At 42.6% G+C, this 16,147-nt stretch overlaps 1 protein-coding gene across 1 annotated transcript in view; it reads right to left on the bottom strand.

The window, feature by feature from the left end:
* The window catches only part of VPS35 (VPS35 retromer complex component), a 361,777-nt gene that overhangs the window by 161,890 nt on the left and 183,740 nt on the right, over positions 1-16,147 (bottom strand). Inside the window, exon 9 of the mRNA XM_069216632.1 lies at positions 10,472-10,568. Within this exon, the coding sequence (XP_069072733.1) occupies positions 10,472-10,568 (97 nt within the window). The remainder of the gene's footprint in view (positions 1-10,471; positions 10,569-16,147) is intronic.

Raw genomic sequence — 16,147 nt, 5'->3', positions numbered from 1 at the left:
TTTTGGGTATAGGTTAAATGAGGGAAGGCCAAGGTGATCTGCTCTAAAGAAAAAATTGCGATATGATGATCATCGGGTGGTTGATGAGGCACTGTATTTAGGGATCAGAGTAACAGCGGCTTTGGGTCATCTAGTTGAAGTAAATCTCGCCCCACTGATACGTATTATCGAGCAGGAGCTTATGAGAATCAACCACATTCATCTCCCACTGGTGGGGAGGAGTAATGTGTTAAAAATGATGATGTTACCAAAGGTAATGTATGTATTAAGAGCTATCTCCTTGGAAATTAATAGATTGTGGTTGGGAAAACTTGAAAGTATTTGCTCTAGCTTTTGTGGGAATTTAAGAAATCTAGTAGGGTCGCTAAGTAAATGATCCTCTCTAAAGCCAGAGGGGGCTGGGGGTAGCCAACTTTACGCAACACATGGGGATTCTCATCATGGGCAGAACAGCCAGGCAAAACATTGTGGAAGTGCCAACAATTTATGAGCTGCTTTTAGGGATAGAGGCCAGAGCATGCTATTTGAAGGACCTCGAAACAAGTTACTACAAGAAGACCAGATTTAAAATTATAAGAGGAGTATACAGGGTATGGAGACAGACAGTTAGGACATTGGGAATTACCAAATTTAACCAATACACACCCTTATGGGGTTCCCCAGCACTCCCATCGGTCTTCCATGATGCACACGGCAGGAATGGGCCACGGAATGGCATTATGGAATGGGGGTGATCTTTCTTTCTCAGGGGCAGCTGCATTCCTTTATTGCTCTACAGGAGACTTTTGATTTAAGAAGGGGGAATTTTTATTTTTATTCTTACAGATTCAAGACTTTGTTTGCATACTGGATAACAGCCAGCTTTCGGTCTGTCATATCCCCCCTAATAGAAGCCAGTATCAGGGGGGTCCAGGATTGGAGCGATGTATGAGGAATTGATTCAAGTACTGCCGGATGATCTAGAGGTTCAAAATAGTAAGTGGGAAGCCAGGCATGGGTTAGAAAGGCCAGTGCTTCAGGAGTAATTAGATATGGTGGGGGGGGGGGGGGGGAGTTTCTCTTGATGGCTGGGTTAAAGAGCCAACATTTTAAAACAATATTCGATCTACACTATACTACGGCGAAGTTATATAAATGAGGTGGGAGGTTTGACGGTATCAGTCATCAATGGAGGGCAGAATAGGCAGAGATTGTTCATATGTCCTTTTCTTGCCCTGTATTAGATTCTTTCATACAGGAGATTGGAACTTTCTTGGCTCAATTATAGGTGTAGAGTTCCAAATCACCCCGTTGATGATGCTATTAGGGGTTAAGGGAAGTAAAGAGAGCAATGGCCCTCTGCAAAGAGAGGCCCATTTGTTATTTGTTGCTTTGGCTGTTGCACGATTATGTTCTGCTTTAGGGTGGCTGAGCCTGGAGTCTCCTACCTTTATGGAATGGAGGTCCCAGTTTTTAGAAGCACAGAATATGGAAGTTAACCTATACGCTTGCAAGGGGTGGAAATCGCAGAGACGGGGAGCAAGAATTTAGTCGTCTGTAACCAACTGGATAGATAATATGAGTAATTAACTGTATATGCACTTACACTTTACATCTGTCATACTTTAGGCGTGCCCTGGAAAGTTTTGCATTCTGAGGGGAGAGTTGCTGGACTAATGTAGTATACATTACCACAACGTTTGCAACGCCTTTTTGTTTTTAACATGTGTTGTTCTTTACACCATGACCAGAGCTACTCGCTGTCCTTTCCACTGTTGCACCTTACTGCTATATGCACTCATATATATATATATATATATATATATATATATATATATATATATATATGGAAAATGTCACTTACCCAGTGTACATCTGTTCATGGCATGTTGCACTGCAGATTCACATGCTGTGTACTGTTCCTGCCATCTAGCGTTCGGCTCTGAGTGTTACAAGTTGTTTTTCTTCGAAGAAGTCTTTTCGAGTCACGGGACCGAGTGGCTCCTCCCTTTCGGCTCCCTTGCGCATGGGCGTCGACTCCATCTTAGATTGTTTTCCCCACAAAGGGTGAGGTAGGAGTTGGTGAAGTAAGGATACTAGAGGTGCCCATGCAATGGAGTATATCTGTATGTACATATTGTGTAGTAAAGGAATATTTATTTACATATTTACAATTTATAATTTTCATGCAACTAAAATGGCTACAGGCAACTAGGGAGGTGGGAGGGCGCATGTGAATCTGCAGCGCAACATGCCACCAACAGATGTACACTGGGTAAGTGACATTTTCCGTTCAATGGCATGTGTAGCTGCAGATACACATGCTGTGCATAGACTACAAAGCAATAATCTCCCCAAAAGCGGTGGTTAGCCTGTAGGAGTTGAAGTTGTCTGAAATAATGTTCTTAGTACAGCCTGTCTTACTGTGACTTGTTGTGCTGCTAACACATCTACACAGTAATGCTTAGTAAATGTATGGGCGTAGACCAAGTGGCTGCCGTACAAATCTCAGTCATTGGTATATTACCAAGAAAAGCCATTGTGGCACCTTTCTTTCTAGTGGAGTGTGCCCTTGGAGTAATGGGTAATTCTCTTTTAGCTTTTAGGTAACAGGTTTGTATGCACTTGACTATCCATCTGGCAATGCCCTGTTTGGATATAGGGTTACCTGCATGTGGTTTTTGGAAAGCTACGAACAACTGTTTCGTTTTACGATATTGTTTGGTTCTGTCAATGTAATACATTAGCGCTCTTTTTATGTCTAACGTATGTAATGCCCTTTCTGCTACTGAGTCTGGCTGTGAGAAGAAGACTGGGAGTTCTACCGTTTGGTTTAGATGAAACGGTGATATGACTTTTGGTAAGAATTGTGGATTTGTACGGAGAACCACCTTATGTTTATGTATTTGTATAAAGGGTTCTTGAATAATAAACGCCTGTATTTCCCTAACTCTTCTAAGTGAAGTGATGGCTATTAGAAAGGCTACTTTCCAAGTTAAAAATTGGATTTGACAAGAATGCATGGGTTCAAATGGTGGGCCCATGAGTCATGTTAATACAATATTAAGATTCCACAAAGGCACTGGTGGTGTCCTTGGGGGTATGAGTCTTTTTAGTCCTTCCATAAAGGCTTTAATAACTGGGATTCTAAAAAGCGATTTTGTATGTTTAATCTGCAGATAAGCAGATATTGCAGTGAGATGTATTTTAATGGAATAGAAGGCTAGATTGGACTTTTGTAAGTGTAGTAAATAACTTACAATGTTTTGTGTGGAGGCGTCTAGTGGCGTAATCTAATTAGCCTGGCAGTAACAAACACATCTTTTCCATTTGTTAGAGTAACAATGTCTGGTTGTGGGTTTTCTTGCTTGTTTAATGACCTCCATACACTCTTTAGAAAGGTTTAGATATCCAAATTCTAAGACTTCAGGAGCCAGATTGCTAGGTTGAGCGATGCTGGATTCGGGTGTCTGATCTGTTGTTTGTGTTGTGTTAACAGATCTGGTCTGTTTGGTAGTTTGATGTGAGGTACCACAGATAGGTCCAACAGTGTGGTGTACCACGGTTGGCGAACCCACGTTGGTGCTATAAGTATTAGTTTGAGTTTGTTTTGACTCAGTTTGTTGACCAGCTAAGGAATGAGCAGGAGAGTGGGAAAAGCATAAGCAAATATCCCTGACCAGCTGATCCATAGAGCATTGCCCTTGGACTGAGGGTGTGGGGGTACCTGGACGCGAAGTTTTGGCATTTTGCGTTTTCTTTTGTTGCAAATAGATCTATGTTTGGTGTCCCCCAGCGGTAGAAGTGATCTTGTAGAATCTGGGGATTTATTTCCCATTCGTGAGTTTGCTCTTGATCTCGACTGAGATTGTCGGCCAACTGATTTTGAATGCCTGGTATGTATTGTGCTATCAGGCGAATGTTGTTGTGAACTGCCCAATGCCAAATGTTTTGTGCTAAGAGACACAGCTGTGACGAGTGTGTCCCCGCTTGTTTGTTTAGATAATACATTGTTGTCATATTGTCTGTCTTGACAAGAATGTGTTTGTGGGCTAGAAGTGGCTGAAACGCTTTTAATGCTAGAAATACCGCTAGCAGTTCCAAGTGATTTATGTGAAGTAGTTTTTGTTGATTGTCCCATTGACCTTGTATGCTGCGATTGTTGAGGTGTGCTCCCCACCCAATCATGGAAGCGTCTATTGTGATAACGGCGTGAGGCACTGGGTCTTGAAAAGGCCGCCCTTTGTTTAAATTTACAGGGTTCCACCACTGAAGCGAAGAGTGTGTTTGGCGGTCTATCAACACTAGATCTTGGAGTGGACCCTGTGCCTGCGTCCATTGTTTTGCTAGGCACTGCTGTAAAAGCTGCATGTGTAGCCTTGCATTTGGGACAATAGCTATGCATGAGGACATCATGCCTAGTAGTTTCATCACAAACCTTACTGTGTATTGTTGGTTTGGTTGTATGCTTGATCTTATATTTTGAAACAACTGAACTCTTAGTGGACTTGGAGTGGCAATTGCTCTTTGTGTGTTGAGTGTTGCTCCCAAGTATTGTTGTATTTGGGATGGTTGTAAATGTGATTTTTGGTAATTTATAAAAAACCCTAGTTTGTGTAGAGTATCTATGACGTATTGCGTCTTAAATTGACATTGTTGCTGAGTGTTGGCTTTTATTAGCCAATCGTCTAGATATGAGAATACGTGCATGTGCTGTCTCCTTATATGAGCTGCTACTACGGCTAGGCATTTTGTAAATACTCTGGGGGCTGTTGTTATCCCGAACTGTAGCACTTTGAATTGATAATGTTTTCCTTGTATTACAAACCTGAGGTATTTCTTGTGAGATGGATGGATGGGTATGTGAAAATACGCATCCTTGAGATCCAGAGTTGTCATGGATTCCCCCTTTTTTTTTGTAAGGGAACTACGTCCTGAAGTGTTAACATGAGGAAATGATCTGATTTGATGAAAAGATTCAGCGTTCTGAGATCTAAGATAGGCCTTAGCGTTTTGTCTTTTTTTGGGATAAGGAAATACAGGGAGTAAACGCCTGTTCCTTTCTGGTGATAGGGTACTAGCTCTATGGCTTGCTTTTGTAGCAGTGCTTGGACCTCTATTTGTAATAGGTCTAAGTGTTGTGGAGACAATCTGTGCGGTTTTGGTGGAACATCTGGTGGGAATGTTGTGAATTCTATGCAATAACCATGTTGGATATTTGATAGGACCCACGTGTCTGTGGTAATGTGGGTCCAATAGTGGCTGTATTTGGTAAGCCTCCCCCCCACTGGTGATAAGTGTTGGGGAAGTGTGAAATTGAAGTCACTGTTTGCTAGTGCTTGGTTTGGAGGACTGGAATTTCCCTCTTTCTCTTGGGAATTGTCCTCTGTAGGAACCACAAAACCCCCCTCTCTGGTACTGCGACTGGTAGGTGTGTTTTGTTTGGGAGGTGGATGGTTCTGGTGTCTGTTGTCTAAACCCCCCCCCCTAAACTGTGGTTTCCTAAATGTTCCTCTGTATTGTGAGGAGTAGAGCGCGCCCATGGCTTTGGCTGTGTCTGTGTCTTTTTTAATTTTCTCAATTGCTGTATCCACTTCCGGACGAAACAACTGATGTTGATTAAACCGCATATTCAGTACCACCTGTTGTATTTCTGGTTTAAATCCAGAGCTTCGCAGCCATGCATGCCTTCAAATTGTTACAGCTGTGTTTACAGTCCGTACTGCTGTATCTGCAGAGTCTAAGGCAAACCGTATTTGGTTGTTTGATATGGCCTGTCCCTCTTCAACCACTTGTTGGGCACGTTTTTGGTGTTCCTTGGGCAAATGCTGGATGATGTCTTGCATTTCGTCCCAGTGCGCCCTGTCGTAGCGTGCAAGTAGGGCTTGTGAGTTTGCAATTCGCCATTGATTGGCTGCTTGCGATGCCACTTTTCCCTGCTGCGTCGAATTTTCGACTCTCTTTATCAGGGGGTGGGGCATCCCCTGATGATTGTGAATTCGCCCTTTTTCTTGCAGCCCCCACAACCACTGAGTCCGGAGGGAGCTGTTGAGAAACACTGGGTCTGACGGGGCGGTTTATATTTCCTTTCGACCCTTGGCATGATGGCCCTCCCTTTTACAGGCTCTTGGAAGACCTGTTGTGCGTGTTTGAGCATGCACGGTAGCATTGGTAAAGTTTGGTAGGATGTGTGCGTGGATGCCAGTGTTGAACAGGAAGTCATCCTCCACCGGTTCCGAGTGCATTGTTACATTGTGGAACGTAGCTGCCCTGGCTAGTACTTGCGTATATGCTGTACTTTCCTCTGGTGGTGAAGGCTTGGTTGGATAACACTCTGGGCTGTTGTCCGATATAGGTGGGTCGTATAGATCCCAGGGATCCGCATCATCTAGAGTCATCCCAGTATGTGTGGGTGACTGCGCCATTGGTGTACTCACTGGTGACAAGTGTGGTGATTGCAGTGGGGATGTTGTGGTGAGAACTGTGGTGGTGGTGACTTTTCTCTAACCACTTTGGCTTTTGGTTGCATCTAAGTCTCTTGAAAAGCTACTTTACTTTTAGATTTGAGTGGAGGAATGGTTTGTATCTTCCCTGTGTCCTTCTGGATTTCTAACCTTCGTTGTGTTTGGTAATGTTCTTCTGAATCCAGATCTTGCTCAAATCTGTGCCTTTCTTTGAGCTGCATAGAAAGCCCTTGCTCTTCAGTGTAGGATGAGCGTTTCGGCTCCGAAGCCAGTTTTTTCGGTCCCGAAATTCCCAATGAAATTGTCTTTTTCGATTCCAATAAGCTCTTTCGAGGCTTGCCCGACTCGATGCCGACTTTTTTCGGTGCCGGATTCTCGACCGAGTCGGAAGTCTTCGCAAATCTTTGGCCTTTTTCGGTGCCGATGTTATTTGGTCACCTTCTTTTCTGTGGGTTGAGCCATGGCCTGCTGGCGGTGGCGTCCCTGTGGCTTTGAGTTTTTTGGTGTGACCCTGGGTGTGGGACGGGGAAGGTGTACTCACTGTTTGCCGTCGAAGGTCGATCACCGTCGGATTCATCCGAGTCCGTTTCTTGGATGGAAATTCTCTCTTCCTCCTCGACGTCGAGATGTTGTTTCGGCTTCAATGCCATTTGTAGTCGTCTTGTGCGTCGATCCCTTAAGGTCTTCTTGGATCGAAACGCTCGGCAAGCTTCACAAGTATCCTCTCTGTGTTCGGGCGACAAACACAGGTTACAGACCCGGTGCTGGTCTGTATAAGGATACTTGGCGTGACACTTAGGACAGAAACGGAAGGGGGTCCGGTCCATTAGTCTTTGACGATGGGTGTGGTCGGGCCGACCAGGCCTAGTTGAAGTGCAGAAGCCCCGAAGGGCCGCCGAAGCGGTCTTGATGTCGGTGCCGATGCGATAAACTAAACCGGTGCCGAACGTAAACAATATAGACGATTTTTTTATTCTTTTCTAAGTTTCCCGATTCGAAATACTGAACGAAGAGGAACACGTCTGAACCCAATGGCGGAAAGAAAACAATCTAAGATGGAGTCGACGCCCATGCGCAATGGAGCCGAAAGGGAGGAGCCACTCGGTCCCGTGACTCGAAAAGACTTCTTCGAAGAAAAACAACTTGTAACACTCCGAGCCCAACACTAGATGGCAGGAACAGTGCACAGCATGTGTATCTGCAGCTACACATGCCATCGAACATATATATATATGTATTTAGCTTTCTCCCTCTATTTCTTAAATGCAAATAAAAAGAGTATGTAGACATCCCACTTATTTACAGGATTACACTAACTAGGGCGAATTCTATAATTCACATTGGTAGATTTATCTCTTCTCACTTCCTAGAGGGAACATTCATGTATTATCAACCATGCACACACCTTGCATTGAATATTATTTAATTTCAAGAAAACAACAGCAAAACAGATTTGCTGTAGCATTAGTATATGAGATACTATTTCCTTGTTTATGGAGATATTTAAAAAGGCATTAAATAATACATTTATCCCTGAAAAAAATTAATCCAAAAAGAGTCTTGATCAGTTTCAGCTGGTTTTCATCTCGAGTGATATCCGACCAATGTTGGCCTCAACATTTGACAATGAGCGGCGGCAGGATGACAACAGTGGCAAGGTAAAGATTCTCTGCATGTTTACTAACTTTGTAAGTGTAGAATCATTCTATCCATCTGTAAAGGGTGGAGGAGACTGTAGTCCAACACAAAGACCTTCAGTAGAGTTCACTTCTAATGGAACTATTACAGACAAGTCCCGTTTTTGTTTCAATTTACATCCATTTTACGGGATGATTCAGTTATTTAACATTATACCTACAAAGCTAAAACTCAGTTGTTGTTGAAGATTTGCCTAAGTAACATGGTTTCCCAGAAAACATATCCTATTGTTTTCCTACCACTGGCAAATAGATGGCACCTACATTATTTATGAATGCCTCTAAAACACAGGTCCTTCTTGTCCTAGCAAAAACGCTAAGATTCGTTTTGAGAAGAACTGGTCAACATCTTTAGGGTCTGTTCAAAACCAGATTCAAAGGTGAAAAATGTTGGGGGTCTTAGAGACCCTCAACTTAGTGTTGCTCAAAACAAGACTTTTATGGTGATTATCACCCCTGTCCAGTAATCTATTTCAGCTTGTGGGCACCAGCCAAATAATGGCAGGACTAGACACTGCATCTACAGCTGTTAATTAGAGTTTTGCCTTGCTGCTCAAATCCTGTGTGCATCAGCCAATATGCAGGCATGCCCCCTAATTCCCTCCAGGGAAGTGCGCACTCAGCGCATGGGCTCCACCTCTTGCACTGAGGAGTTCTCAGTGATGTGTCTCAACCACCTCTGATGGTCATGCTAGAGTGTCTGGAAGTGGAATGCAGACCTGACAGGTTAGGTAACTGGAGCACTTTGTGGCATTCCGCAACAAGGAGCAGTTGCCTGGAGTTGCTCCTTAATTGATGAGAACTAATTGGCGTCAGTAGGAGCTGCATTTGGGCACCGGAAGATACAGAATTGGGCTGAAGTGATCTTCCTACCAGCGAGACTTACGTTCAGTCTTTATGAAGGCTTTTAAGCTATAGATGGAGATCAGCATGAGAAAAGCCTGCACTTAAATGGCAATAGCCAGCTACTTTTGATCTAATTATAGTCTGAATTGTTGAACAATTGAGCTTAATGTCCATGAGAGTGGAATAGCCATGGAAGCATTCAGAAGAAACTAGTGCAATAGGCATGAACTGCCAGTACCTGCTTTGTCCGCACCAGGGCCTCGATCTTGGGACTGCATTAGGAGGCCCAGTGCAAAGCCTGCCAATCCAAGATCAGGAGTGCTAGGGAAGTAGGTAGGATTATGTGGTCTTCGTTCCTGAGCAACACGTGGCAGAGAGACCTCTCAATAAGACAGCTGCTTGTGGCTGACATAAGGGCAGACTCAAAAGAGGCCGTCCCCTTTTGATGCCTTTGATTCAATCTGTACCTCTTGATTTTCAGGAAAGACTATGACTTAAACAGTTGCAAGCCTCTAACATGTCTTCTTGCAACAAAACATGCTGCTTGATTTGGTATCCTTCATGATCTCAACAGCTCTCAATGCCTTGTGGAAGCAAGGCTCAACTCTGTGTGTGGATGCAGAGTCATGGGAAGAAAAGACTTCATGAGACTGGTACAGTTACAGTGGACGCACACAGGAGATACTGTACTCTAAGGTCCAAACCACCCATAGTCACCTGTGCCAAATGTAGCTTGGTCCCCTAATTTGGACCCAAGGGCAGAGACTTGAACAACCTCTTGGAGCAACCAGTAGCAGTGAACCATAAGCAAAGACTTACTAAGTCCTATTGCCTAACAGAGGTTTGGGACCTCCTTGCTGAACTGAGTCAGAGTTAGGCTCAATGGTACGCCTAAGTCTCCAAAGCTAAAACCATTCTGGTCCCATAGGACCCTCAGCTCCTGGCTGCTTGATGTTATGTCCACCCACTATGACTGGATGTAACCTATTGTCTGGTACCAAGGAGAAGGTAGTCATGCATACTGGTGTCTTTTTCTTTCCCGGGATTATAGGCGCTACTTACAATTACAGGTCCAGTGAAGATGAACTTCACTCCTGATGATCCCTGGATAAGATACTTTGCTATCTCAGAGTAAGGAATTGTATTCTCAGCCACGCTTGGCAGCTAAGATTAATCTACTATGAACTAAACTGAATGTTTAACATGGTCAGGTGTTATCTGTTGAAAATATCCAGAAACATTGTTTAATCAGAAAATGCAATTGAGGTCTGGGCATCCATTTTACCAACCTAAAATTATGAGGGGCCTAAAGGAGATATCTACTTCCCGCTTTTCACTGTCCTTTCCTAATTTCTCCTCCATTATTGCACAACAGTCTCTTTTTTCCCCTCCGCAAATGATAAACGCCTATTACATCCCACAGAGACCTGACCCCTTCATCTGTGCATGTATGTATTTTTTAAGCATCCATGTTTCCAGACTTACCTGTATTACTGTAGCCACCTGCTGTGAGAAAATGTCAAACAGTTTGATGTCAGCTGGTATTCCTGGGCCATCTTCCCGATGGGCAAATAAAGCTAGTCTGCAAAGGGAAATCAAGGTTTACAAAAATTTAAGAGTGTAACATAAGACTCATGCACATGTCTTTGTGAAAAGTCATAAAGCTCATTTACCACCGACAACTCAAGTTGAATTTACTTTAAACAGATGCACTGCTATAGTAATGGGTATTAACACAGAGGCAAAAATATATTGAACAATATAGCTAAATTAAATGAGTCATGTGAAAAAGGTATGAGTAGCCCTTTTCGACAAAGCAACATATAAACTCATTGAATAGTCCCCCATCCCAGGAATGAATCATGTTGGTCAGGCTTTTACTGGAATGTGGCACAAAGGAGGCAAAGGTCCTTCAAGTTTTGGAGATTTATTTTTCAACTGTCCTCACTCTATTTAAAAAGGGGGTTGGGTCCTCTGCACAGTATTCTGTTTCATCCTCTTAATGCCTAGATGTGTTGAATCTACAGCTTTCAAAGTAAGGAAGGTGCTGGCTCGCATTGTACTGAAGACCAGACACACACATGCTTTTTCAATATGAATAGATTTTAGTATTTTGTACATAAACCTGAGAGAAGAGGAATTCCATGGCCTCCAGGTGGCCCTTTAATTATATTCTACCTGCAGAAAAAGCTCTCTGTCCATCCAGTGTAATGTTTTCAATCTTCACTTTCATTCCCTTCTTTCAATCATCATTTCATTCCAACTTCTCTCTTTCATTGTATGCTTTTATTTACGCTAAGCTGTTTCTGACTACAAACTTTTTCACTTGGAACAAAATGTATGACAGCAGTGCTTACTGCACTGTAAACATCTAAACTCCCCAATAGCATTTCCAAACTCCAGTGAAGGTGTTTGTACCAAGAAAGTTACTTTTTTTTTTTTTTATGTAACTTTTATTATGCAGGTCAGCATAGGTAAACCATTATATATATATATATATATATATATATATATATCTTTAATACGTAATTGTACAGTGCTTCAGTTACATTATAATAACCTAACAGTATAAGACCACACACTTCAATATCCATCACTTTACTGTCATCCTCCTGTGGCGGACATTCAGTGTATAATGAAGGCTCTACAGCATATGGCACTGTAACAATTCACTCATTACTAAGATGAAAAATACAAAAGCACTATGTATACAGACCAGTGATCATCGACAATAAGGCATCACGTTATGGTAAGAATAAATACTCCCCGTGAGATATATAAATCTATTTAGTAAACATCTACTACAGCCATCTCAGCAATAAGAATGACATGTGTTTAATGATATCATTGAGACATAACTTTCACACGCACTACAAAAACTAATCCAAAGCATTGCTTGGCAAAACATTACCTCTACCCAAAACAATGCTGAAATGAACTAAAGCACCCCTAGAAATGTTTTCAATGTTAAGGAAACTGCATTTGTTTTTTTAAAAATTTAAGAGCTTCAGGTACCCACATCTGGCAGCGCATCTGTCTGTGTCACAATCCAAGACCCTGGATTTCTGTCAGAAAGTTTTATGAGAAATTCTTGGAAATGTCATCCATGTGGGCTATAGAGGCAACTAATATTTTAATACATTTCGTTAAAGCAGATGGATTTAATTTGAATCATCTTTTAATTTATGCAGCGCATTACTGACACTAGTTTGGCCTCTAAGGGCTGTACTGTTTTCACTTCGAGGAATGAGGGAGCACACGTGTGTGGATAACAAGGGTGGTGCATGTGTAAGTCTACACAGAAACAGTTCTTTTGTTAGGAGAGTTGTTCCGAACCATCTCAAGGGGGCCATATAAAGAGACCTCACTGTGTCATCAGTGCACAGCAGCGGAAGAGATGTTACCTTGCATGTGTGGGTGTCTGAGGGGAAGACGATATGTGTTACAAATGACATGACTGAGAATCAGAGAATGTATGAGAATCAGATAATGTAAAGAGTGTGTCCTGCTGACCGGAGTATTCACTTGTGCCCAAACTTAACTATAACTCATGCCCCCGCCATACACAGTCTTGTTATCAATGATGTAATTTAACATGTTGCAGTAATGTTATTAGTGATGTCAGAGAATATGTCACAAGTGATGTAATATGGGAGATACTTAGAAATGCACGGTGAGGGCATAAGTTATAGTTACTTAAGGGCACGACGTACAGTTACTGAGATAACCAGCTGGTGAATTTCAGAGGTTCTGTTAATTTAAAACAATATGTTTTAACTGACATTTCACCTAAGTATAACATCCCTTTAACCTTTTATGCCAGTTAATTTCTAAGGTTTAAAAAAAATGTAAAGTAACATATTATTACAATTCCTAACTATAATGTAACTTTTCCGTGAATTTTTATGTTTTTTTAAAGGTAAATAAGATGTCCAGCTCTGTGCACATCAAGGGGTTGGTCACAGGGGCTGGCTTTGTCAAAGGATCACAACCAAAACACAAAAAGTAGGCCTATTGGCTTTATCAAGTGGCAGATCTATCACCTTTGTACAAAAATCTCCAATAATTTTAAACAAGTGTGTCTTTCACTAATTCACGCAATGCAATGTTTAATAAAAGTGATTGTTAGAGATTGTTGTGAAAATGCTTTTTTTTTTTTTTTTAAATCAACATGTTCTGAGTATTTCTTTTATCATTTTTTAGTCCACAAAATGCAATAATAAAATCAACCACAAGAATGCCTTGCACTCCATCTGAAGAACAAAGAGCTCCATCTAGGAGTGCTTTAGAAAAATACAAAAAGTTCTCCTGGGGTCATAGATTATATGACTCAAGAAAGTTCTGTATGTTTTTTTTTTAATGTTGCTGGTGGCTGCTGTACTATCTGTTCACCCCCACAATATCAAGAAAACCTTTGATGGTTCTTCTGCCTCCAGTAGGAGCACCACCAGCCAGAAAGTATTTATTGAACAAAAGCCTTACGGCATTATGGGGCGCTCATTGCCGAAAAAGTGAAAAATAAATGAGCATAATTGGCCACTCACTATTATTCACTTTTTCAGTTTAAAAAAAAAAATGAGTATTTCCAGGACACCCACATCTTCAATTTTGGTTGGGGCTGCAGGGGGAGTCCCAGGGCCCCCCACGGACCCAGCCGGCACCCATCATAGGTGTTGGCAGGAGCCATAAAAGGTTATTATTAGGTGGGTGCCCCAATGCCCAACTGGGCTCAAATTATGTTGGGGGCCTTGTGGGAGCCCCCAGGGCCCAGCTGTATCAACAGGCAACCCTGGCAAAAGATGGCCATTTTTTTTTTTTATTTTAGGTGGGTGCCCTGGTGCACACCCGGGGCACCCACAATGCAGGGCATGCTTAGGGCTGCAGGGTAACTCCCCAGGGCCCCTGCCGGCACCATACTGGGTGCTGGCAGGAACCAGAGTCTTCCCTTTGCTCCCACCCAGGCAGAAGCAACATTTCTTTTATTGCTCAAGGTTGCAAACTTCTATTTCCTGCTCAGAAAGGTGCATGTAGGGTAAGCCTGCACTCTCGTACGAAGGGCCCACAGTGTCTCAGTGGTGGGCTCCCAGGAACACTGCAGAATATCAGGCCCCAGGGGATAAGATGGAGTCCCTTAGGCCTGTAGGCCATGGCAGGTTTTTGCAGCTGCATCCAAGATTTTAAGGTGGCAGCAGGACCAAGATGTGTCAGCCTCTTATTAATGAGAGGAGGCTGTTCGAAACATTTGTTCCCTTATCTGGTAAGGCGTACAGCTGCATTCTGGAAACAATGGTTAAAAAGGTACTCTGCAGGTCTACTTTCGATAGAGAGTTGTGCCTCTGGGATCTTAAGCCATTTCACACTACAGATTCTGGCATGTCCATGGTACACTGGAGGGTCAGGGACCTATACCCAGGAGAAATCTTTCTCACTTTTAGGAAGTGCAGGATACATTTCAGGGAGGGGTGGGTCACTTCCTTTAACATTCTAAACTCGAAAACACGGCAAAGTTAATGTGGCGTGGTTTTTTGGCAGCAACACCCCGTTCCAAGGTTTTGGTGGGTTGCTACGATGGGGTGAGGGTAGACACTTGATTACACTGTCCTATCCAGCCCTCAAAGGGGACATGACTTAGCAAACATTCAAGGCCAGGGCGGCAAGAGCTCTGAAGCACAGAAAAACACCAGAGGTCAAACTGGCATAAACTGAGTCAACAGAACCTCTTGTGTCTTAGATAAAATAATGGAACAAATTAAGGGGCGGTGGGTGGCTCTGCCTGCAGTGACCAGTCTCTGTAAGTGGAGAGGGTGACCTACAGTATGAGACACTGAGGAGTGAGGGCAGGGGAGTATTAAGCAACCCTCTCCTCGATTAAAAAGCAGAAAGTCCACCATGGAGGGCCAAAATACAGGACCATACCACAGGATTATATTCACCACAATAAGGCTGGTGATTTGCTTCATTGTAGGCTTTTGGCATTAGGTTACAGTGCTTTTCTTGTGGAAAACTGAAAGCAAGCTCCTTCCAAGTAGGCCTGGGACAATGCACGAGGCAGTTGGAGTGTTAAGACAACCAAATTCAGCTGCTGGATAAAAGATGACTACTTGATTATTCGTACATAAAGGTAAACAAATTGTTGAAACCACTGTACACATTCAGATGAGAATTAACCAAACTGTAGGTGTCCAGAAAGCTGACGTCTAATGAAATGTATTGACAACAGACATTCTAACAGTCAAGACCCGAGGGTAACAGAGATATTAACATTGTACACAGTTCAGTAGGTTACCAAATTTACAATTAAGGTGTAGAGAGATGTTAGCGGTATAAAAGTGTAGAGTTCTGCCTTCAAGGATCAGTACGAGGGACAATGTGTACAGAATAATTACAAAAGAGTATCTAGTGCAAAACCTTAGGCCTGTCTAAGACAGAGAGTTTGGAAACTTTCAGATGCAAATCTAACATAAACATTAGGAGTCTCACAGTTTATATATTGATGCTTTCAAGGGGAAGTCAAGACAGAACACAAAGTAAAAGTTGTTAAGGCACAGGGTTGTTTTTGCAGGCTCAATTCGGATCAAGTTGTTTTTTGTTTTTTTTCCACATTTTTTCTATTTTAGTCTTATTCAACCTTTGTTTCCTATTAGAGCACATTATTGCAAATAAAAGGAAAGGTGAGTGGTCACTTAGGTAAGCCAGATATTGATTCCAATATGCACCACAAGAAGAGACTGGCACTAATCTAAATAAAGGTTGACACCACACGCATCATATGGGTGGACACTGAGATTTAGACGTTTTTCTGGTGTAAACATTGCATAGATTAGTGAATGCTTGAGGGGCAGTTTCTTCATTAGGACTCTGGGGCTATTAAATAAATGTATTTTTTAGAGATATGATTGTATCACTAAACAAATCACTGAATTTAAGTTTGGGCTGTCTGCCCCAGGCTGCCTTCCCCGCCTCAGTCTGAAGCAGGAGGCAGAGAAGCAGGAGACGGAAGCCAGGCAGTAAATCAACTCTCTGCAAAGTGATGCAGGACACAGGGCTTACCTTTCTAAAGCCCTTCACTGCCATTGTAGTTTATGGTGGTATTTACTGTAGGACAGTGACGCTGTTAGCCTCATGGTTGCGGGTGTCAGAGACTGCATCACTGCATGAGGC

The sequence above is a fragment of the Pleurodeles waltl genome, chromosome 12 (genome assembly GCF_031143425.1).
Source record: "Pleurodeles waltl isolate 20211129_DDA chromosome 12, aPleWal1.hap1.20221129, whole genome shotgun sequence".
In the NCBI taxonomy this organism is placed as follows: domain Eukaryota; kingdom Metazoa; phylum Chordata; class Amphibia; order Caudata; family Salamandridae; genus Pleurodeles; species Pleurodeles waltl.
The sequence above is the reverse complement of the archived record's forward strand: the minus strand, read 5'-3'. Positions and strand labels throughout refer to the sequence as shown.